The 22741-nt window shown below is 45.6% G+C and overlaps 1 protein-coding gene across 4 annotated transcripts in view; it reads left to right on the top strand.

The window, feature by feature from the left end:
• Positions 1–22741, top strand: part of LDB1 (LIM domain binding 1) — a 64675-nt gene that overhangs the window by 34365 nt on the left and 7569 nt on the right. For 3 of the 4 annotated variants that reach the window (XM_035132620.2, XM_035132621.2, XM_035132624.2), the window contains exons 2-3: positions 19837–19939; positions 20278–20322. In XM_035132620.2, coding sequence (XP_034988511.1) covers positions 19837–19939; positions 20278–20322 — 148 coding nt within the window. Of the gene's footprint in view, positions 1–18813; positions 18837–19836; positions 19940–20277; positions 20323–22741 lie in introns of those variants that run through there. The other variant, XM_060274687.1, reaches the window with a different exon arrangement.

A 22741-nucleotide genomic window follows, 5' to 3' on the forward strand; every position in this document is an offset into this window, starting at 1 on the left:
CAGACTCTTGCCTCAAAGAGGCCCTGCATACCAGACACATAACACTGTTAGTGTAGACACCTCTACAGAACTTGAATTTCCAGTTTAGTGTCTCCCTTTGGTTTCTTGCAAGTCCTCAGAACAGTCCTTAATAAAACCGACAGTCAGGGAGAAGGATTTGTTAAAATCTCAGCTAAAGGTTTGACAGACTACCTTGTGGCACCTTAAAGACTAAACCACATTTATGACAGCATACATTTTTGTATGACCAAACTCTGGTCTATATGAAAGTTTGTGCCATAGTAAATTGGTTAGTCTTTAAGGTGCCTCAAGACTTTACATTTTGCTTCAACAGATTAACAAGGATATTGTATCCAGACTTGGGGAAGGGTATGGGGGGGTGTTATTTGACAGCAAATCATAAAAAGCTTTTGGCCTCTGTTGTGTGTTGACAATGTCAGTATTCACTGTGGAAAGTTAGATAAGGGATGAGATGCAGCTTCTCTAGAAGATTTGATGAATAGAGGCTGCAGTCAAGAGCTGCTCAAGGGGCACCATCTGTCCTCCAAGGTTTAAGTTTCCCCATCTGGGTAGTTATACTGAACATGGGATGACTAAAGCAGTGCTGGAAAGCAGCAACCTCTCCATGACAGACTGGCCACATGCAGTGTAAAGCACAGTATTGTGCTTCATCTGCACTGAGCCCAGTAGGGAGTACAAACAGGTCAGTAAGAATCATTTAAGCAGGCTGAGAAAAGCAAATAATAGGACAACAACAAATTTATTAATCTCCTTATTTCTTTGATATAAACAAGCCATTTCTATCTTTTCTGCATATGTTTGAGTTTATTTGGAGGAGAATGCTGGTAAAATGTTTACGCTAATACTGCCAGAGGAGATGTCTTTGGAGTCTCCTTTTCTGGAAGCATCAATGAAGGAGCTGAAGAAGTCTCCCCACAATGGATAATCTCTTGTTGCTGGGAAGTTTTGAATGCGCAGGGATCTGTGTTTGAGTTTAGTGTCTCACTTGGAACAGTGCAGAATCATAAAGCACTCTAAAGATTTAAAATGTAACTATGACTTGCACAACAGTGCTATCACACTTTAGGTATGTGCCCTGTGTTTTCGAAGGATTGTCAGAGAACACCTTCCTGCCCAGGAATCCCATGAACATTTTCCATTTCACCCATCAAATATAATAATAATAATAAATTTTTATTTATACCCCGCCCTCCTCAGTCAAAACCGTGCTCAGGGCGGCTAACACCAATAAAATTACAGTAAGACATAAAAGAAAAGAAAACAATTAATTAAAATACAGATTAAAATACAATATTAAAATTTAAAATACAGCCTCATTTTAAGTAGTCCATAAATCCAAACCATGAGGGAGGAAAACACAGGGGTTAGACTAAATCCAACCCAAAGGCCAGGTGGAACAGCTCTGTCTTGCAGGCCCTGCGGAAAGATGACAAATCCCGCAGGGCCCTGGTCTTCTGTGAGAGAGCATTCCACCAAGTTGGGGCCAATACTGAAAAGGCCCTGGCCCTAGTTGAGCCCAATCTAGCCACTTTAAGGCTCGGGATCTCCAGAATATTGTTGTTTGTGGACTGTAAGGTCCTCCGTGGGGCATACCAGGAGAGGCAGTCCTGTAGGTACGAGGGTCCCAAGCCGCATAGGGCTTTAAAGGTCAAAACCAGCACCTTAAACCTGATCCTGTATTCCACCGGGAGCCAGTGCAGCTGGTGAAGCACTGGATGAATGTGATCCTGTGGCCGGTACCCCGTAAGGAGCCTCGCCGCGGCATTCTGCACCCGCTGGAATTTCTGGGTCAGCTTCAAGGGCAGCCCCCCATAGAGCGAGTTACAATAATCAAGCCTGGAGGTGACCGTCGCATGGATCACTGTGGCCAGATCAGGGTGAGAGAGGTAAGGGACCAACTGTTTGATACGGCGGAGATGGAAAAATGCCACCTTAGCTGTGGCTGCAACCTGTGCCTCCATGGAAAGCGAGGCATCGAAGGTTACACCCAAGCTCTTGACAGAAGGCGCTGGCACTAATTGAGCCCCTGCAAGAGATGGGAGTTGGCCCCCCACCCCCAAGTCGTCCTGACCCAGCCAGAGGACCTCTGTCTTCAAAGGATTTAGCTTCAGTCGGCTCCCATGTAGCCATCCAGCCACAGCTTCCAAGCACTTGGTCAGTGTGTCCGGGGCCGAGGCAGGGTGGCCGTCCATCAACAGATAGATCTGGGTGTCATCAGCATATTGATGACAACCCAGCCCAAAACTCCAGACAGTCTGGGCAAGGGGGCGCATAAAGATACGAAAAAGCATCGGGGAAAGGATTGCGCCTTGCGGGGCTCCACACACCAAGGAGTGTATACCCAAGTTGAGCATATACTATACATGTGACGAAATACTCCTGTCTGTATTACTATGTTTTTGTGTCACCTTATGCAGTGGTTCATCCCCCCCCCCAACTATTCAGATCCAAGCATTTGAAGAGCTCCTGTCAATTACAAACTATGCCCATCATCTTTGTCTTATTGTCTGTGGTCAGTTCCAGATTGCTTATGGGTCTCCTGTGGTAGAAAGAGATCTAGTAGGCATTGCTGCTTCTCCATGTTGTTCTATCCAGTTGTCATGTAAAGTGGAGGGTTCTCTAGCTATTGAGTAGCACCATAGATTTTCCAGTAGGAATTTATTTGGGCAACAAGAGCTTCCTTTCTTTTCTTTTTTACAAGATTGTAATAGCACCCGGATTTCAAACTATTGTTTTGAGCAGGTTATGTTGTAGTATGATTGGGGCCTGCGGGCTAAACATCACAGCCTGGATCTGCACACATGAAAACCTGCCGATTCCAGTATCTCCTTCAACAAAGCACAGTGTTGCAAAACAAAACCATTAGTGATTAGGTGAGGGATTATCAGTTCCCCAAAGCTGCATCTTCTTAGCTCTGTCACACCATCTCTTGAACATGCTCAGTACTGATTCAGATCTATTCTGTAGCTTTTGGAAACTGATCTAATGGAAATGTGGCTTTTCATTGTGCTTCTTTATTTTGGTTTAGAATTCCACAGCAGAGAGTCCTAGCCCAGACTCTGCAGGTCCTTGGCACTAGATTTAAGGCATGCCATCCACTCTCCAAAGCACTGTGCTACTGCCAACCCACGGGGGCTCATGGTTGCAGAGCACTTTGCTGATCAAGCTGACAAGTATAATTTAAAAAGCCCACAACTCACACTTTTATTTCCTCTACTTCTTTGTCAAGGCCTTTCCAGTTGTATAGAGGTATATATGCTCCATTTTGCTTTTTGAAATCTCCCTTTCCATGAGAGTATTTGGGCCAGCTCATGTAAGGGTTAATTCGTTTGGAATGTAGAATAGGTTATCTAGAAATGGCAATAATGTACATACAATTGACTAGCATTGGGAATGCAAATACTGTAATGGATGTGCTTGCCAGCCTCTAAAAGGAAAGCTGCTCAGCTTATTCCATGGGTAAGAGGCATGAGCCCCAAATGGTAGACCAGCTCATCTCATGTGTCTTACCGTGGGTGGAATGGGGAGAGAGATGTATGATCCCTCTTCAGGCTTTATACTGGAAGCATGAACCACTGGCACATCTGCTTTGCTGTAGTAAAGGTAAAGGGACTCCTGACCATTAGGTCCAGTCATGACCGACTCAGGGGTTGCGGCGCTCATCTCGCGTTATTAGCCGAGGAAGCCGGTGTACAGCTTCCAGGTCATGTGGCCAGCATGACAAAGCCGCTTCTGGCGAACCAGAGCAGCACACGGAAACGCTGTTTACCTTCCCGCTGTAGCGGTATCTATTTATCTACTTGCACTTTGACCGTGCTTTCGAACTGCTAGGTTTGCAGGAGCTGGGACCGAGCAATGGGAGCTCATCCCGTCGCAGGGATTCAAACTGCTGACCTTCTGATCGGCAAGCCCTAGGCTCAGTGGTTTAAGCCACAGCGCCACCCGCATCCCGTTTTGCTGTAGTACGTCACCTAATATGCCTGGTTTTTTTTTCTCTCTCTGTGGCTTTTAAAATGATAAATAGGACCACCCTTTCTGCACCAAGAATTTAGAGTTCCAGAATGGAGTACTTTGGGATTCTGCCTTGGCCTTAAATGTTGGTTGAAGTGTGCAGGCTGTAATCCTGTAAACACTTACTTGGCTGATAGACCTACTGAGCCTAGTGGGGCTAGTGAAATAGATAACCGTCTCTTCAATTGACCAAATTTTTGCCTTTTTCTCCTGGCTTAACACTGTTGCATTATAGGCTTTGAGGCATCAGTCTTGATATAAATGTGGATGCATAACCTCAGAAATCGTGTAGACTTCAAAATGGGCAGCACTGATGGTAGGACAAAATCTGGAGTAATGCACATTACTTTAGGGAATATTTTCCTCCAGCTTTTGATCCTTAAAACAGCAGCATGTGAGACCACAATCCTTCTACCTGTTCTTTCTTTGTCTCTTTTTTATTTGCTGTGTTTCTGTCCTGTTGTCTCCTAAAGCGGAATACATCAGTGAAAGAAAGACAGAGGGCCTTCCATCAAACTTACAAACTAAAAAGACAAGACACACAAGGGAAGAGGGATAAAATGGTGAGCTGTAGGTAGGCAGTTTTAACTTGTGTGTGCTTCCTTCACCTCTCCAGTCTCAGGGTTGGAGCACATACTGGTGTTTTGGAACTCTAGGTGGAATGTTGCCTTATACACTGCGGTGTGTTGTATCTTCTGAGTGTACAGGAAACTTAATGGGAGCCAAGAAGCACCTATTTATAGTGCCAGAAGCAATGCTGGGATAACAGATTTCAGTGTATCAAAGACACGGCAGGCCAAAGTTGCAGGCCCAGTTGATCTTCTGCAGAATGATAGTTGAAGGATCTTTGCAGCAAATTAGTGGTTTTGGAAACTTTGACTTTGATCCTTTTGCATTTGATACTGCATTCTACTTTCCATCCATTACTTTTGATATTTGTTAAAGAAAACTCTCCCCCCCCCCTAAAGCTTGATAAAATTATCCCAGCCACCTTGTTGGCATGTCTCCTTTCTTATATTGTATTATTATTATTATTATTATTATTATTATTATTATTATTATTAAAGATACTGAGATGTTAATAAGTTACGAGAGTCCCTTTCATGAATTGCAGGGTTGGGGAGCCTGTGGTCCTTCAGGTGTTCTTAGACTCCCCTTGGTGGGCAGCCAGCATGGCCACTAGCCAGGAGTGATGAGAATTCTAGCTCAACAATATCTGGAGGCCTGCAGATTCCCCCTCCCCAATGCATTGCAGTCCACACAAGTCTATATTTCTCCTAACATTTATCTGCACCAGTCCTGCTTACCATTCTACCCCTGCTGCAATCATGAGACCACTTTTAAGTATATTGATTATTTTAGTTATTATTTGCATTTGCTGGTCACCTTAGACTATGTTCTTTAGGTGCCATGAAGCAGATAGATTTTAAAAACAAAATTTAAAGCACAGCATAGACAAATGCAAGCAAATTCAGTATAAAGTCCAATACCAAACACAACCTTTCTCACCTTCACTGGCTCCTCATTTGCTTCCAGGCCCAATTCAAAGTGTTCGTTTTGACCTGCAAAGCCTTACACTGACTGGAACTTTGGAACCTGGCAGAAGACATACTTCTGTATTTATCAATCCATGCCATATGACGATCTAAACTGCTTTGCCCGAGTGCCCAGTCAGTCTGACATACAAAGAGTAGTTGCTAGAGAAGAGGACCTTCTCAACAGAGTCCCTTCGGTTGTGAAATGCCCTCTCAACCTGATACCTACGTTAATGTCTTTACAATACCCTAAGAAGGATCGGCCAACGGCCCATCCAGTCCACATCCTGTTCTCCCAGTGGCCAATCAGATGCTGTGGGAAACCAGCAAGCAGGACCCAAGCACAGGAGCACTCTCCCCTCTGTATTGCTGCCACCAACTGTGGAGGCAGAGCTTGTCCATCATGGCTTGTAGCCACTGATCCACCAGACAGACTTAGTTGTTCTCCAAGGCCTTTTAACATCTTCTCGCCTTCCTTTACATCTAGATGGGGTTGTAGCCGGGATGCCAACCTAGCTGGTGAAAGGCACTCTGCACCACAGATACCACCTGCACCTCTAACAACAATGATGGATCTAAGAGTGCCCTCAGGCTATAAACATGCTTCTTCAGAGGGTGTGCAACCTCATCCAGAATTCCATGCTGGAAAGTAAACTTCATAACCCCTTTGCAACATGGTGTTTCCAACAGAGTACAGCACCAGGGAAGAGACTTCTGGCACCTTAAAATATGTGCAACGTTTATTATAGCACAATCTGAGCCTTCTGGCACCTTAAAAGATGTGCAACTTTTATTATAGCACAATCTTTTGTGGACTGGGGTCCACTTTATCAGATACACCAGTGTTTCCCAAACTTGGGTCTCCAGCTGTTTTTGGACTACAATGCCCACCATCCCCAGCTACCAGAACTACCGTGTTTCCCCTTTTTTAAGCCGTAGTCATAAAGTAAGCCATGGCAGGATTTTTAAGATTTTTAAAATATAAGACATACCCCGAAAATAAGACATAGGTCTACCTGCAGGGTCGGCGCCCAGCAGCGAAGGTGGGAACGGGGCCGAGGACGCCTCTGGCCAAAAGTTATGGGGGGGTGTCGAGAAGTTCCATTTGGCGGGGGGGGGAGTTGGAGGGAGGGAGGCACTGCTGACTGGGCTTGTTGCTTCTGTTTTCTTTTCACGTTGTTTGTTCCTGTAAAATGGCAACCCCTGGGCCAAAGCAATTGATCCTCGCCTATGTTGCTTCCCAGGGTGGTGGGAGGGGGGAAAGAAAGAGGGCAAAGATGTCGGCGGGGAGAGAAAACGCGTGAGTCCTCTCCCTTTCTTTCCTGCTTAGCCAGCTTGTGGGCAGGCCGAAGCAATCGAGCCAACGTCTCTAATAACAGAAGCTGTTCTGTCATTAGAGACGTCGGCTCGATTGCTTCGGCCTGCCCACAAGCTGGCTAAGCAGGAAAGAAAGGGAGAGGACTCACGCGTTTTCTCTCCCCGCCGACATCTTTTCCCTCTTTCTTTCCCACCACCCTGGGAAGCTTCCAGGCTGCTTACCGTACTTGATCCGGCGGCCTGCCGGGTCAGCACTGATCAGCGCTGCACAGAGCACCAGATCGAGGATCCGGTCTGCAGAGTCAGCGCTCAGCAGCGCCGTGCTGGATTGAGGAGGCGATGCTCCGTGCGGCGTTGCTGGGCGCTAACTCTGCAGACCGGATCCTTGATCCGGTGCTCCGCGCGGCGCAGCAATAGCCAAGCGCAGCGCGCCGAGCCGGCCAGCACCCTCACCCTCGCCACTGCTGCGGGCACAGGCACGGGCATGTCCCCCACCGGCGCCAGCCTCAGCAGCAACGCCAGCAGCGATGCCTGCATGGTGCAGCTCAGCCCCACGGCAGCCCCTGCGCTCCCGCTCCAGCCACCTGCGTGAGCCATGCTCTACGGCCTCGGCCCCCCGCTCAGCACCGCCAGCAGGTCCACCGCAACGTCGGGGGAGGAGGGGAGGAGGGACTTTTCTGCCTATGCCATCCGTTCTCGGCTTGGTTTGCTTAGCGTCGCCTTTGTCATATGCCACCATTGTCGATGATGTCCTCCGGTTTCACAGAATTGTGGAATTGGAAGGGACCGCGAAGGCCCTGCTATGGAGGACTATTGTGCCTCCAACTCCCCCCTGCCAAATGGAACTTCCCGACACGCCCCCCTTAAACTTTGGTCAGAGGCGTCCTCCTTGCTGTGCGCCCTGAGCTAGCGGGACCCAGCAGCAGCAATGCTGGCCGCGGTAAGAAGGGGTACTTACAGTAATATTTTTTTTAAAAAAAGACACCCCCCGAAAATAAGCCATAGGCGTATTTTCTTGAGTAAAATTAATATAAGACGGTGTCTTAAAATGTGGGAAACACGGTAGTAGTCAGGGATGATGGAAATTGTAGTTCAAAAACAGCTGGAGACCCAAGTTTGGGAAGCACTGAGATACATGAAGTGCTATTCTATGTTTGTAGGTCAGTATAAAGAGAGGAAGAAGAAAGCAGCGAAGTCAGGGTGAAATGAAATGCAAAAATGTAACAGCTGGGCTAAAGCTTAAACGTACAGTATACAAAGTAATCACAGGGACCATTCACAAAACTGTGTTAAAGATAACAAAAGGTCTATGAAAGCTTATGCCATAGTAAAATTTGTTAGTCTGTAAGGTCATACACAACTCTTCGTTTTTGTTGCAACAGACTAGCATAGTTATCCCTCTGTAAATGGCTAGAATACTCTATACGCACAACAAATAAACAGAGGTTTTTGGATGTTAGGAAGAGCATACTTAGCTGCCTTATACCGAGCCAGACCATTGGTCTATCTTGCTCAGTATTATCTGCTCTGACTAGCAGTAGCTGTCCAGGATTTCAGACAGGGATGCCAGGAATTGAATTTAGTTTTGGGTTTGGTGTTGCAGATATAGTGGGGGGGGGAATATGCCTGCACTCTGTAAGGGGTGTCATAACAACATAAGCAAAGCCTGCTGGATCAGGCCAATGACCCATTTTCTAGCATCCTGTACTCATAGTGGTTAACCAGATGTTTGTGGGGAACCCTAAGCAGGACCTGAACACAAGAGTGCTCTCCCCTCCTGTGGTTTCCAGTGGCTGGTATTCAGAAGCATTGCTGCCATCCATCCCAGTGTCAGACCCCTTTGTAGTGCATGCTAACCACACTAGGACATCATCCTGCTGAAATGGCATTAGGAGTAACTAATATGAACTTGTACCATCATGAGGGATGTCACTGATTTGAATCCCCCCCCCCGGTTCCTCTGCAGCCTCTCTAGTTGCAGCTGGGTATTGAGGCTTCCTAATTCTAGCCATGAAATGGGACAATAGAATAGAAGTGGCTAACCCCTCGCCCAGGAACCTAACCTGGTCTGCCAAGGAAATTTGTCTGTCTATCTTCTCAGCTGATCTGCACTGGAGCAGCTGAAGAGGTGGAGGTATAGGTGTGCTTCTCCTAGGACTGTGTACAGAAAGCAAGAGAGCATACTTGTGAAAGGGTGGAGTGGTCCACTTTTACATGCACGCATCACTGGCCCCTCAGGTCAAAAAATGTTTTCCACTCCAGACTAGAAGATATTTAGGGTCCAAGTAATTTAAAGCTTTAAAGTTCATGAGCAACCCATTTCCTTTTCCCAAAAGGCTATTCAAAACTCTGGAGCTGGCAGATATTGCACCCACAAACTGCCCCCTTGTAGGAGCCAGAATGCTGCTGTGTTGGGTGACTTTCTTTGTCTCATTGGCACTAGTCTGCCTAATTCAGTTATTCTAGGAAAAGCTATATGTTTGGTCTCTAATCAAGGGCTAAGTGCTCAGCTGCTCAGAGTACTTGGGAGTTGCTCTAACTCTTTGTGATTTATGGCCTGTGACAGTCCAGCTGTGTGCCGGAGCCTTGGTACAGAAAGCAGAGTTCAGGTCATGCATTTGGCATTTTTAACATTGGATAGCAACTTTGCTTCCTCAGTTACACAATCCTTTTTAAGCACTTGTCTTGCATCTTCATGTAACAATCTTAAGCCAGTTAGCTTTCTCTGGTGCAGTATATTCCAAGTGCTACTGGTACTGCTCGTCTTTGCCCTATGGCCAAGCTGCAGTAGGAATCTCTTCAGAATCCCAAAACTTATCACAGTCTGTAGGCTACACTAACCTTCTTCCTGGCTGATGCCGAACAACCCTCAATGCTAAACTCTTTCCTCCCTCACAGCAAACAGTCCAGCAGGTGAAGCTCTTAGCCATTGTGTGGGTTTTTCCTCTACTCTCTACTGTCCTTCCCCAGATGAATTCACCCAGCACCACACCTCCCTCCCTTTCAGCTAAACCATTATTAAAGGTAAAAGGGTAATGGACCCCGGACATTTAAGTCCAGCTGCGGATGACTCTGGGGTTGCGGCGCTCATCTCGCTTTATTGGCTGAGGGAGCCAATATGTGTCCGCAGACAGTTTTTCCGGGTCATGTGGCCAGCCTCATGACTAAGCTGCTTCTGGTGAAACCAGAGCAGTGCATGGAAATGCCATTTACCTTCCCGCCGGAGTGGTACCTATTTATCAACTTGCACTTTGACATGCTTTCGAACTGCTAGGTTGGCAGGAGCTGGGACTGAGCAACAGGAGCTCACCCCATTGCGGGGATTCAAACCGCTGACCTTCCGATTGGCAAGCCCTAGTATTATTATTATTATTATTATTTATTAGTTTTATTAGTTTATTATTACTACACATTTATTAGAACACCTGATAACATAATACTGTTCTCTATTAGATGACCCTTTCTCTGGGATCCAATTCTAGGTTGTCTTCTGGAACATCCCTACTCCCAACATAGTCTGTTCTTAAAGAAACTGCTATGCTACTTTGTGCTCCAGGGAAGCCAAGTGCAAATTCACACAATCCTATTTGCCTTGTGATAATTGTTGCAGATGAGTGACAGTAGTAAACATCCAGCCAGGATGATTAGGTATTGCAGATATACCAATCTAAAAAGGCAAGCATATAACTTCATAACTTGCAACAATGGATTGTGTGAACCATCAGTAGCTGGCACTTGATCCTTGAAGTCTGTAAATTTGGGTTGCACTTAAAACCAATTCAAACATTAAGAAAAGGCATGTAGCACAATGGACTTCCCGGACTATGCCACTTCAGAATCCCAGAATGTCCCTGCATCTTTGACTGCTTCCCAACTTCAAAAACTTGGTCCATCTGGAAATATAGGATATAATAGGGAATGATATTAGAATAATTTTCTTATTGATGTGCTAGGTTTCTCAATATGGGGAGTTTTAAGGGAGAAGAATTTAAACTTGCAACCCCTCACCAGAGTTCTGATGTTATATAGTCCGAGGACTGTGCTGTGTGCTATTCCTCAGAGTATTTGAATTGGCTCCAAGTCTCTTACTGAACTGGTGGCCTTTGGTTTACACAGCTGTAAATGTGATCCACTGGGGTTTGAGCTTTTAAAGGCCATTGAATGTATTGTTTTTATAAACTGGTCCTGTGCCCACAGAATCCACTGCATGGAATGTGTGATTCTGTAGGACCACCAGAAACAGTGATTTGGAGATCACAGTGTGACCTTGCTGGAGCCCAGATCTTTCGCTCCTAAAAATTAGCATTCAAGGCACAGGAAGGAAAAATACCACTCCTAGAAACTCCCTTCTGGGTTTTTGCTCCGAGTCTAGAGCAGGCATAGGCAACCTTGGCTCTCCAGATGTTTTGGGACTTCAACTCCCATGATCCCTAGCTAACAGGGCCAGTGGTCAGGGATCATGGGAGTTGTAGTTCCAAAACATCTGGAGAGCCAAGGTTGCCTATGCCTGGTCTAGAGCCTTGTGTTGACCACCTGGCCTGCTGTGAGTTTGCTCAGATAAGGGTCATGCCTGCCAGCTGGATTCAGTTCCTCACCTCTTTTGTGGAACTTATAAAGTAATGTCCTTGTTTCTGGGATAGTGAGGCATCTTGACTCAACCCATCTGGAAAACCACATAATAAATGGAGCCAGTGACTTTCAACTTTGATGTGCCTACCAGCTAGTATGCTTTCAAGGTGGCTTTCGTCAGAGCACACGGCTGTCAGTCCTAACATATAACACCTCCGCAAACCCAGACCAGATTTAGACAAGGCAGTAGGCAAGTGAAAAACATTTATACATGCAAGGTTTCCCATAGTCTGGTGTCCGATTTAAAGCGGCCTTAACTTGTATGCTGCTCCCTACAGATCTAGTGCTTGCATGCCATGGTATGGCCTCCATCCAAGCTGTAGAGTGCAAAAGGTGCATGGAATGAGGTCAACACATGGATTAAGAACCTTTTGGTATGATGCTGGACCATGTGATGCCGTTTACTTTCCTAAGTGCTTTTTGCGCATCTTTGAACCAAGCCTTAGTCTTGAAATTTAAAGCACCTAATTTGCAAAGACCTGAAATATGTATGACTCAAAATAAAAGGGCAGAATGGGCTGTAGCACTTCAGTCTGAAGGACAAGGGATGCCATTTACAAATCCCCCTCCGATGCAAAGAACTTCTGCATGTAAAGAGCTTGCACATGAGAGAGAGAGATTCTAGCTCGAATAATCTGTGTACATTTGCTAGGTTTTTTGCTTGCTCACCAATACCAACAGGGAACTTTTTTTTTAAAGTGATCCCTGCAGTCTGAAGTGGTCCATTCTACCACATCATTTTACTTTTGTTCTGTTCCATGTATATTCCACATGAAATTGCCAGCACAGAAATAAGAACAGGTCTTGGTCCCTTTCTAATGCAACTGTAAGAAAATAACGGGGGGGGGGGGAACCCAAGGTCTTTGAGAGAGCTTTTGGCAGTTAGCATACTACTAGTTATCTCCATGCAAATTTCTCCAGCTCAGAGGCCTTTTTTTTTACGCACCATACCAATACTTTTAACCAGAATGCAATTCAGCAAATTAAGGAAATTAGACAAGTTTGTTTAGTTTGGACTGTGATAGGCTGTTAAAGTTGATGATGAGGTAAAGCAAATGATGACATTTTTACTTTGGTGACATAGTTTCCACTCCAAAACGTAGTGTGTTCTGGGCTTATCTTGTGGATGGAGGCATCACCATCGAATATCCCTATACCAGTGCCATTGCTCTTTCCAGGCTACTGATACTACTAAGTAAATGTTCCACGCATTAAAGGAGCAGTGTAGACCCCTACTGTGAAGAAATAGACATTCGGAAACTGTAATGTATTAACTGATATTTGATGTGCGCTGCATATTGAATCCCTGCAATGGGGTGAGCTCCCGTTGCTCGGTTCCAGCTCCTGCCAACCTAGCAGTTTGAAAGCACATCAAAGTGCAAGTAGATAAATAGGTACTGTTCCGGCAGGTGAACGGCGTTTCCGTGCGCTGCTCTGATTCACCAGAAGCGGCTTAGTCATGCTGACCACATGACCCAGAAGCTGTACGCTGGCTTCCTCGGCTAATGATGTGAGATGAGCGCCACAACCCCAGAGTTGTCCGTGACTAGACCTAATGGTCAGGGGACCCTTTACCTTTACATATCAATTGACTATGCAGTGAATGAGTAAGCCATGAAATTATCCGTCAGGTTGTTTTAGCTTTGTCCCAGCCAGCATGAAAACACCTACCTGATTGCCTTGGAGGTCTGGCTGCAGATTTGATAAAAGAACAGATGGCAATGATGGCCACTAGCTCAGAAGGTTTTTAAGAGGAAAGCTATCAGCAGCTTTTAGCCATGATCTAGCCAGTATACCTCCTGAATACCAGTTGCTGGGGTCTAACAGTGGATGGTCATCATCATCTTGAGCTTCCAGAGATGACAGGCAGTTGTCTGGGTACTATTGGAAAAAAGATGTTGAAACAGAAGGACTTGGTTCTGATCTAGCAAGGCAATGGAGACCAATGCTTCTGCCCCCTTTTTGAGTTAGGGGGCAAAATAAAAAGTCCCTTCAGCTTTCAGGACACCTGGGGAGTAGGCCTCCTCCAAAGTGGGCTTTACCAATCCAGTATGCATGGGGTGCAAGTGAGAAGGCATGGAGGGGGTGCTTTAGTTTAATGAAGGTTGTGAAGTGTCATGAAAGTAGTCTAAAATGGGCTGCTCCCAAGGTATGGGAATTGTTTCTTCCCCTCCTTTTTTTATGCAGCTTGTTGGAGTTTAATTTAAATATTGAGAGCAGACTTTGCCTTGGAGGAGCTTGCAGTGAGTTTGCAAGGCGAGCTAAAGTGCCATGCAAATCTCCGAAATGGATGGTTTTGGTGTAATTAAGCTGCCTAGTGTAAGGAGTGTTAGATGTCCCTTTGGGTACCCTGATCTTGTGATCTCTGAATAGCTTTTTCCTGCTGCTGACAGAAATCCTTTCCCCATGTGGAGCTTTCAGCATATGGCAGACAGGCTCTGGGTTGATCCCACTTTAAATACTCCCTTTTCAGACTTCCTTCTGCACAGTTCTGGAGGCAGCTGCACAGAGATGCTGCTGCATGTGGAGTGAGCCTTGAGCTCATGTGCCTTCCCTCCTCCCTTCTCTGGTTTAGCCATGGAGAGGAGATTGGAAACTTTTTCTTCCATTTTAGACTTAACCACAGTTTGTCGTGGTGTCTCAGCCCAGTAAGGTGTAGTTAATTTTCAGACTGTGGCTAATTCTGTGGTTTCCAAATGAGGTTTTTGCATCAAGTCTTGTATTTGTTGAAATACAGTAGTGGGATGGTGTGCAGTATAAAATTTCTAAATACATCAACCTCTTTAACTATAGTTTGTTTAAACAAGCCAGCTTCAAACTCTTGTTTACATTGTTTCAAGACACCATAGTTTAGATTAACTGCATGTTAGGGTTCAGGTGTAACACTAAATTGTGGTCAATTTAAAATGGGAGTGGAAGCTTCCAGTCTCCTCCATGCAGGTGTGCTGGAGGCTTAGCATTACAGGTGAGTGCAGGCACATTGTCCTTGCATAGCTTGCAGATGATTTGTTGGCTTACCTGGAAGGGGCACAAGCATTTTGGGCAGTTTTCTTTGACTGCCAGGAAGCACTAATGTTTCAGGGTTGTTGGTACACATGCTAGAGATAAAAAGAGCTCAGGCGTGTGGAGTGTGCAGGTCTAGGCACTAAGAACCTTTGGTCAAGCTGGACCAAGCTGGATGTGCAGCCAGCCAGCCAGGGAAACTCCATTACTCACCAGCAGCAGATGGTGCCTGTCAAGGGATGCAGAGAGGGGAGGAGCAGGGTGGTTGCCTCAGTGATTTTTCCATCACCACAGCAACAGAAAGGTCACCCAGAGGGTCCTTCATTCTCTCCCTTCCTGTGTATGAAGGTCTGAGATTTGTTGGAACATAAGTCATGGGACGCAGGTGGCGCTGTGGGTTAAACCACAGAGCCTAGGGCAGGCTGATCAGAAGGTTGGTGGTTCGATTCCCTGCGACGGGGTGAGCTCCCGTTGCTTGGTCTAGCTCCTGCCAACCTAGCAGTTTGAAAGCACATCAAAGTGCAAGTAGATAAATAGGTACCACTACAGCAGGAAGGTAAACGCTGTTTCCGTGTGCAGCTCTGGTTCGCCAGAAGCGGCTTTGTCATGCTGGCCACATGACCTGGAAGCTGTATGCTCGCTCCCTCGGCCAATAACGCGAGATGAGCGCTGCAACCCCAGAGTCAGTCATGACTGGACCTAATGGTCACGGGTGCCTTTACCTTTACCTTTAAGTCAGGGGGTATGATTGGAGGGATGGTATATTCTGGAAAGGGGGCAGGGAAAAGTGGGCAGGGGAGGTTAGAGAGATGTCTTCCAGGGTGAATTGTCTTGAGGACCCCTCTCCTGAGATCTTGGAACAGCAGGTAGTACCTGTTCCAAATGCTTTAGACTGAGTTCAAAGTACGCAAGTGAAATGTTTTCCAGAATTTGGGTTCATCTTCCAGAGTGAGAATAGTCCGTTCCTCGCTCACATGCATAGGTCACTTCATTTAGGTATTTGAAAATCAAAAGTTCCCCCCACTGCCTCTCATTGAGCCAAAAACTCCTCTATCAGAGCACACATGTTTCTTTGTCTTTCCTCATGTATCTACTTATGATTAGGGACAAGAGGAGCTGCATGTCTGTGTTCCATGTAGCAGCCTCCTGCAATAAGTATCCTGCGGAGGGAAGCAGAGAGGAGAAACTGGAACAGTTTGTCACCAGGGCATCCTATGTGGCAAGTTGCTCCTTGTCTGAAGAAGAGCCATCTGCTGTGAAGGAACCAACTGGAGCCAACTGGAGTCAAATGATTCCTGGTGGTGGGTGGCAGTGCTAACGCAACACAGACAGCTCCCCAGTTGCTCCCTTAAGGCAACAGCTCAGAGGGGGGAAGCTTGGAAACTTACAACCAGGGTTCTTTAACTAAAACTCCCGACATGAAATGCCAGGGAACTGGTTCACTGTGTCCCAGATTGCATGTGCATCCCCACATCTTGGCTCCCTTGCCTTTGATTTAATATTTCCAGGGTGTTTTGCTACTTGACTGAACAAAAGGCCCGTAAATGCCCCCTACCATTCCCCCCCCCAATGTGAATGATGTTGTTAGCCTTTGGTCCTAACAGCTTAGTTCAAGCTGGAAATGCTTAGCTGTTTCTGGTTGGGTGGGGAAGGTGATGTGCTGCAGCACATACTGTCCAGACACAGCGGCGGCACCTGCCAGGAGTGGAACTGGTCTTTCTTGCTCAGCGGGAGTGGCTGCTGCACTGGTGCAGTGCTTCTCCTGGGGAAACAGGGGCAAGATCCGGCTCTGTTCATTTGGTCCAAAGAAGGGGGCTGAAGCGGGGAGGGAGAGGGAAAACTGTACTGATAACGCCAAAAGGGATGGGGCAGAGGGGAGGGGACAGAAACCAGTATGTGTGTCAATAGGATGCAATGATGTGGCAGAGATTGATGGAGCAGCAAATAGAGCCCTCTAGTGACACACTTGCTTGTTAGCACAAGAGGCTCTTGCTGGAAGAACACATGTATTTTCAGCCCTTTCCACTCCCACTGAAACTCTGGTATCTCCCCACACATTAGCTAATTGACATTACTTTTTAGTGCTTTCAATGACTCCGGATTGTCAGTGACAGCCTCCTCAAGAAGAGAGATGTAAAATTACAGGATTTTTTTTTGGGGGGGGGTGAAATTTTTGAGGAACTTGAAAAATAGGCAATACTTATTTTATAGTGCCCTTTACAGATGCAAAGTCACTTTGTTACTTTAGAAACATAAAATGTATCATGCATAACTTGGTTTGCCATTAAATTTCCACGTTCTGTATACTGTATTAAAATACAATTTATTCAGTTAATAATTACAAATTGAATATACCGGTACTATTTGCTTTTCTGTTTTTGTTTTATTTTGTTACATTTGGAGTTACAGGCTGCTGAGCTGTAAGAAACCTAACATCAACTTTGGTTTTTGCACTTTATGAGAAGATGGCAAAAAACCCAATAAAAACAGGAGAAACCATCAACACTACAGTTTTTTTAAAAAAGAAAATTATAATGTATTTTGAAAATTATTGTGGGTTGTATGCAACCAAGTCCTGCATTCTGTTTCTAAGCAGAGATAGAAAACCTGTGGCCTTTTGGGTGCTGGCTGGATTCTAGCTCCCATCAACCATTACCAGCATGGCCAGTGGTCAGAGTTGCACATGGGAGTTGTAGTACAACAACATCTGGAGGGACACAGGTTCCTCATCCCTGATTTAAAGCTGTTGTATGCTGGGACATTTTCCTCTTCATTTTCCTGCTCCTTGGACTTACCTCAATGGGTTCCCCCATGTACAACTCTGACCCTTTAAGTCTGTGGTGTAATTTTTCCTACCCGCTGCAGAGAGATTAGACGCCAGAAGTGAGATGGTGGATACAACACCACACTGCTCTTGATTCTGCATATGGCCTTGGGTATCAGCCACCAACTCCCCTTTTCTCCATCACTCTGTACCAGAGCTGCTAGCCACACCCTTAGTGGCAGGAAGGATGTGAAGTGGTTTGGATTGAGGGGGTGTTCTAGTGCTATGATAAAATGAGCCCAACAGGGGATTTCATTGGAGCTGCCTGAATTACCTGCGAAGGAACTTTGATCTAGATCTCTGGAAGTACACAAACCACAAAGCTAACTTTTACTTCACATCACGTGACATATTTTCTGTAGTGTCTAGATTTCTTTTTCCATATTAGTACAGAAAGTATTTGTACCTGGGCCCCACTAAGATAAATGTATCTTCCCAATCACTTCTCTGAGCTCAAAGCAAGCTGAATGAGGTGGTAAAATTTGAACATGGTAGAAGGGACTATGCCACTTAAATTTGCCTAGCAGCACTATAGTTTTTAAATACTCTTTCACATCAAAACTCTCTTGTCACAAAAAAGAAACCACAGCAAGGAGAAAGGATCCATACCTCTTGCCTGCTGTGCTGGTTTCCTACATGCATGTAGGTGCTGTTTCTGTGGGTTGTTTTTTTTTAAATGTAAGACAGTAAAGGGGGAACTCATGGCCTTCCAGATGTTAGATTACAATTCCCACCATCCCTGACAGGTGCCCATTGTTTTCTGGGGCTGATGGGAGATGTGTTTCAACAATATCTTTAGGACCACCGTTTTCCCCCACCCATCCCGACATATAGACTCCAGAGGTTTGAGCATGAGGTTGAGAACAGGGCAACTGAAATTATCAAGGGGCTAATGCAACTCCTCTATGAGAGGAAGTTAAAACATTTTGGGCTTTTTAGTTTATAGAAGGTGCCTAAAATTATGTGTGCAGTGGAGGAAACTGGCAGAACCAAAAGCCACCAAAGAAAATTGTATGTTGGAAGAGGCATTGCACACAAAATGGACTATTTCACTATTGGAGACAGTATCCCTTCTGAATACCAGTTGCTGAGAAACACAAGATGGGAGTGTGCTGTTGTACATGTGTTTCTGCTTGGCGGGCTGCAGGAACAGGACATTGGATGATGGGGACCTTTGGTCTGACCCAGCAGTGCTCTTGTTATGCAGTGAACATATAAATGCTACCTTGTACTGCAAACCAATGTTCTGCTATTTACACCTACAGTGGAACCTCGGTTTATGCCTACCTCCGTTTACGAAAACCTCTTTACGAACGCCGCGAAACCGGAAGTGTTTACATCCGGGTTCTGCAGCGCCGGATGCGCAGATGCGATCTGTGCAGCGTGTGTGTGTGCAGAAGCACTCTATCAGCACTATGCGCAGAAGCGTGCCTTCGGCGAGCGAGTGCCTCGGCGAGCGAACGCCTCCGCGGAACGGATTGCGTTCACAAACTGAGGTACCACTGTATAGGTTTCCACTCCAGATACTATCTTGAGCAGGGGTCCCCAACTTTTCTGGGCTCAGGGGCACTTGATCTACAAGAGGAAGTGGGTTCTGGGCCATGACAGCTTTTTGCCACAGTTACTTTGTTAGAATAATATAATCATAGAGTTGGAAGAGACCACAAGGGCCATCCAGTCCAAACCCCAACCTCTGAGGTTCCACAGGACTCCAGTGGAGAGTCGTCCGTCTGTCCGTCCCCCCCAACTCCTTTTATTTCTATCTATCTCTTCTGAAAATGCTACTGCCTTGTTGATGCTGGAGAACTCTTGCAAATTAGTGTTCAATGAGGTGGTCACCTACCACTTAATTTGGCAGGAAGTGGTTTCCTCCTGCCACAGTCCATTTCCCTGACAGGGAAAACACAGCACTAAACGATGGCTGTTGTTACTGCCTGCACCCTCTTCCCCCTCTTCCCCATATCCAATGTGAAGTCAAGGGGAGGGGCAGGGAGGGGGGATATCCCCTATAGCAGAGCATTGTACTTTCATGGCACAACATGACTTGGCAGCCGCTCTGTGTGACTTTTTAGTAGAAGGGAGGAGTGCATGCAGTTGTAATAGCAGTTCACTGCGCTTCCTTTGCTGGGAGCCATGCCTTCTATGCCTCTCTTGCCCTTGAATGTTAGAAGACAGAACCAGAAGCACAGCTACTATAGTGCTGTGCTGTTTTCCCCTGGTGTGGGAAAGACAGTGCTTTGCACTGGCAATAAGGGGGATGTGGCAGGTGTCAGTTTTGTCACCCAGCTCTTCAGCCAATGATATTTGCTCTATTCAGCTTTGAGTTTTGTTTGATGCTGGCATTTTATATTCGGAACGTCTCTGTCTGGAGGAGCTGAGTCAGGGCTGGTGTGGTAGTGGCGTGGATGTCTAAGGGGCAATGAAATCACATATGTCTCATCCTTGTCTCTAGTCTGCTCCTGGCTGAGTGACCTCCTTTCATTTTCCCTCCCCCAGGCTGTTCCTCTAAGTCATTCAAGCTGTACTCTCCAAAGGAGCCCCCAAACGGCAACGCCTTCCCCCCCTTTCACCCGGGCACTATGCTGGATCGAGATGTGGGGTAAGTGAGAGGCTCTTTTAGAGATGTATTTCCTTCCTTTTGATAGCTGAGAAGGTACACCTAAATTTGTTTCTGGAGAAACACTCCTGGAGTTCATGGGAGCCCAATTCCTGCATATCATCAGCAGGGGCTACTCATGATCAGAAGGACACCCAGAGCCATTAATTGTTCAGAGAGAAAGCAGGTGGTTGGTTACCTTTGAGGGTAGCTACTGTATGCTGATAGGAGCCATTAATTATTTTCTCATGGCACACCAGCCATTCTCTCCTGGCATGCTGGTGTGCCCTTGCATAGAGTGCTTTTGTTAATCTATCCTGTATTGGCTTATTTGTCTGCAGACCAACTCCTATGTATCCGCCAACATACCTGGAGCCTGGGATTGGGTAAGAGACTGCACTGCTTTTCCTTCTGACAACAGGGTGTGTTAACAACAGGGTAAAGCAGGCATCCCCAAATTTCGACTCTCCAAATGTTTTGGACTACAATTCCCATCATCCCTGACCACTCGTCCTGTTAGCTAGGGATCATGGGAGTTGTAGGCCAAAACATCTGGAGGGCCGCAGTTTGGGGATGCCTGGGGTAAAGACAGATAAAACATTTTTCGAGTGTGGTGCAAGTGATTTCTAAGCAGATCACCCAACTGCCCCCTTGTTCATGAGGGGGTGAAGGTGGTTACTTTTCCCTCCCCTTGAAAAGGTAAAGAACGAAGTTTGAAGACTCTCTTTCCCACTTCCTCTTTCAGCTCTATGTGCTTTTCAAGGCTTAGTTTAATTCTGTTGGATCTGACTTTTACCTAGATCCTTTAGGAAAGTGAAGGTTGTTTGCATTCTCTCTTTCTTGGGGTGGGGCTGACGTGAGGGAGAAGGGAGAGAAATGACCAGAGAGGGTGCTACCCAGAACACTAAAATAAATTCAAATGAGCCCACAGGCCTAAAAAAGGTTGGCAACCCATGTAATTCGTATGCATGTTGGAATCGTACCATAGTATTACTAAACTCATATTCTGGAAGAAAAGCAAAACTTGGTTTCCAAACATTCTTATAATGACAGCTGTTATAATCTCATGATACAGTCTAGCAAAGCTCTACAGTTAAATGTTTCAAGAAACATTTGCAGCCCTTCGAGGCATTTGCTTTCATGGTAGTAGATCTGTGTTCAAACCACTTGAAATATTAACATCTGTCCTCACCTAAACAGAACCTTAAATGAAGGGTGCATGCTGTGTGCATATTTATGCATTTTCAGATGTGTATGAAATTATCCATTTTGACAAGAGTCAGAACTTCAGTGTGTAGGGGGGAAAGGGGGGGAAGGGAGGTGGAATCAAGCTGAGACGAGTGGCTGGGGCAACCCAGTCTGATGGGTGGGATATAAGAAATAAATTAGCAGCAGCAGCAGCAGCAGCAGTAACAGCAGCGGAGTGATCTTTTCTCTGTTCCTACATTGTAAAGCACTCTCGGGGTTTCTGTCCACAATCAAGCAGTATATATTTTTTTATGAAATAAATGCACTCTTTCATTTGAGGAAATCCCATGAAATAGTCTCCTACATCAAGTATCATGCAGATACTTTCTGATTAGGATTGGAACATTTTAAGAAGCAAATCCCATTGAATTCAACTGGGCTTACTCTTAAGTAAGTGAGTATAGAATTGCAGCCTTAATAGACTGAAAATTATAGGGCCATAGCTCAGTGGTAGAGCACATACCTGTATTTTTCATTAAAATAGTGTCAAGTTCAATCACTGGCATCACAAGATAGGACTGAACTTTTTTAAAATATTGCTAATCGTGAGATACAAATACCCATTCCCCTCCAAGGCAATAACCATGCTGTATGCTCTTACTCCTATTGTTTACTTTGTTCCATAACCGTTGCTACTGTTGTCTATTTTGTTTCATAGTCATGGAATGATTAGTAGATGAATCTCTGAGCTATGAAAGACTTTCGTCTGAAAACACCAGAACCCTTGCTAAGTCAGTGTAAACAGCAATGAGCTAAATCAGGGGTAGGCAACCTAAGGCCCGTGGGCTGGATGCGGCCCAATCGCCTTCTCAATCCGGCCCACGGATGGTCCGGGAATCAGCGTGTTTTTACATGAGTAGAATGCGTGCTTTTATTTAAAATGCATCTCTGGATTATTTGTGGGGCATAGGAATTTGTTCACACACACCCCCAAAAAACCCATAGTCCGGCCCACCACATGGTCTGAGGGACGGTGGGTCGGCTCACGACTGAAAAAGGTTGCTGACCCCTGAGCTAAATGAATCAGTGGTTGGACCCTGTGTAACGTAGCTTCCTGTGTTCCTATTTTAATTGACTAAAAAGTGACCCCAAATTAATCAGACAATATTTTTTTTCAAAAAAATATTTTTAATAAGAGTAGTTACATCAAATTCCATGGTGGCAATTGCTATCTGCAAAGGCATTATCCTGTTTGCTACAATTTTCATCATCAGCACCTGGTGGTGGTGATTCCACCTCCTTGATCTTAATGGCTGCTGTTAGTTTAAAAAGGAGGACTCCAGGCATGGAGATAGATGCAAAGATAATGTCACATCTAAATTGTATCGTAAGAGCAGTAAATGAAGTGTGTACCCTCCACCGCACCTCTGGAAAGGCCTTTTATTTATTTAACAATTGAATTGTTACTTGACAAGATTCATATACCATACTGCTTGATTGTAAGCATAGCTGCCAAGTTATCCCTTTTTTAAGGGATTTTCCCTTATGCTGAATAGGCTTCCTCGCGAGAAAAGGGAAAACTTGGCAGCTATGATTGTAAGAAAACCTTCTAAAAGT

This window comes from Zootoca vivipara, chromosome 5 (genome assembly GCF_963506605.1).
Source record: "Zootoca vivipara chromosome 5, rZooViv1.1, whole genome shotgun sequence".
Taxonomy (NCBI): domain Eukaryota; kingdom Metazoa; phylum Chordata; class Lepidosauria; order Squamata; family Lacertidae; genus Zootoca; species Zootoca vivipara.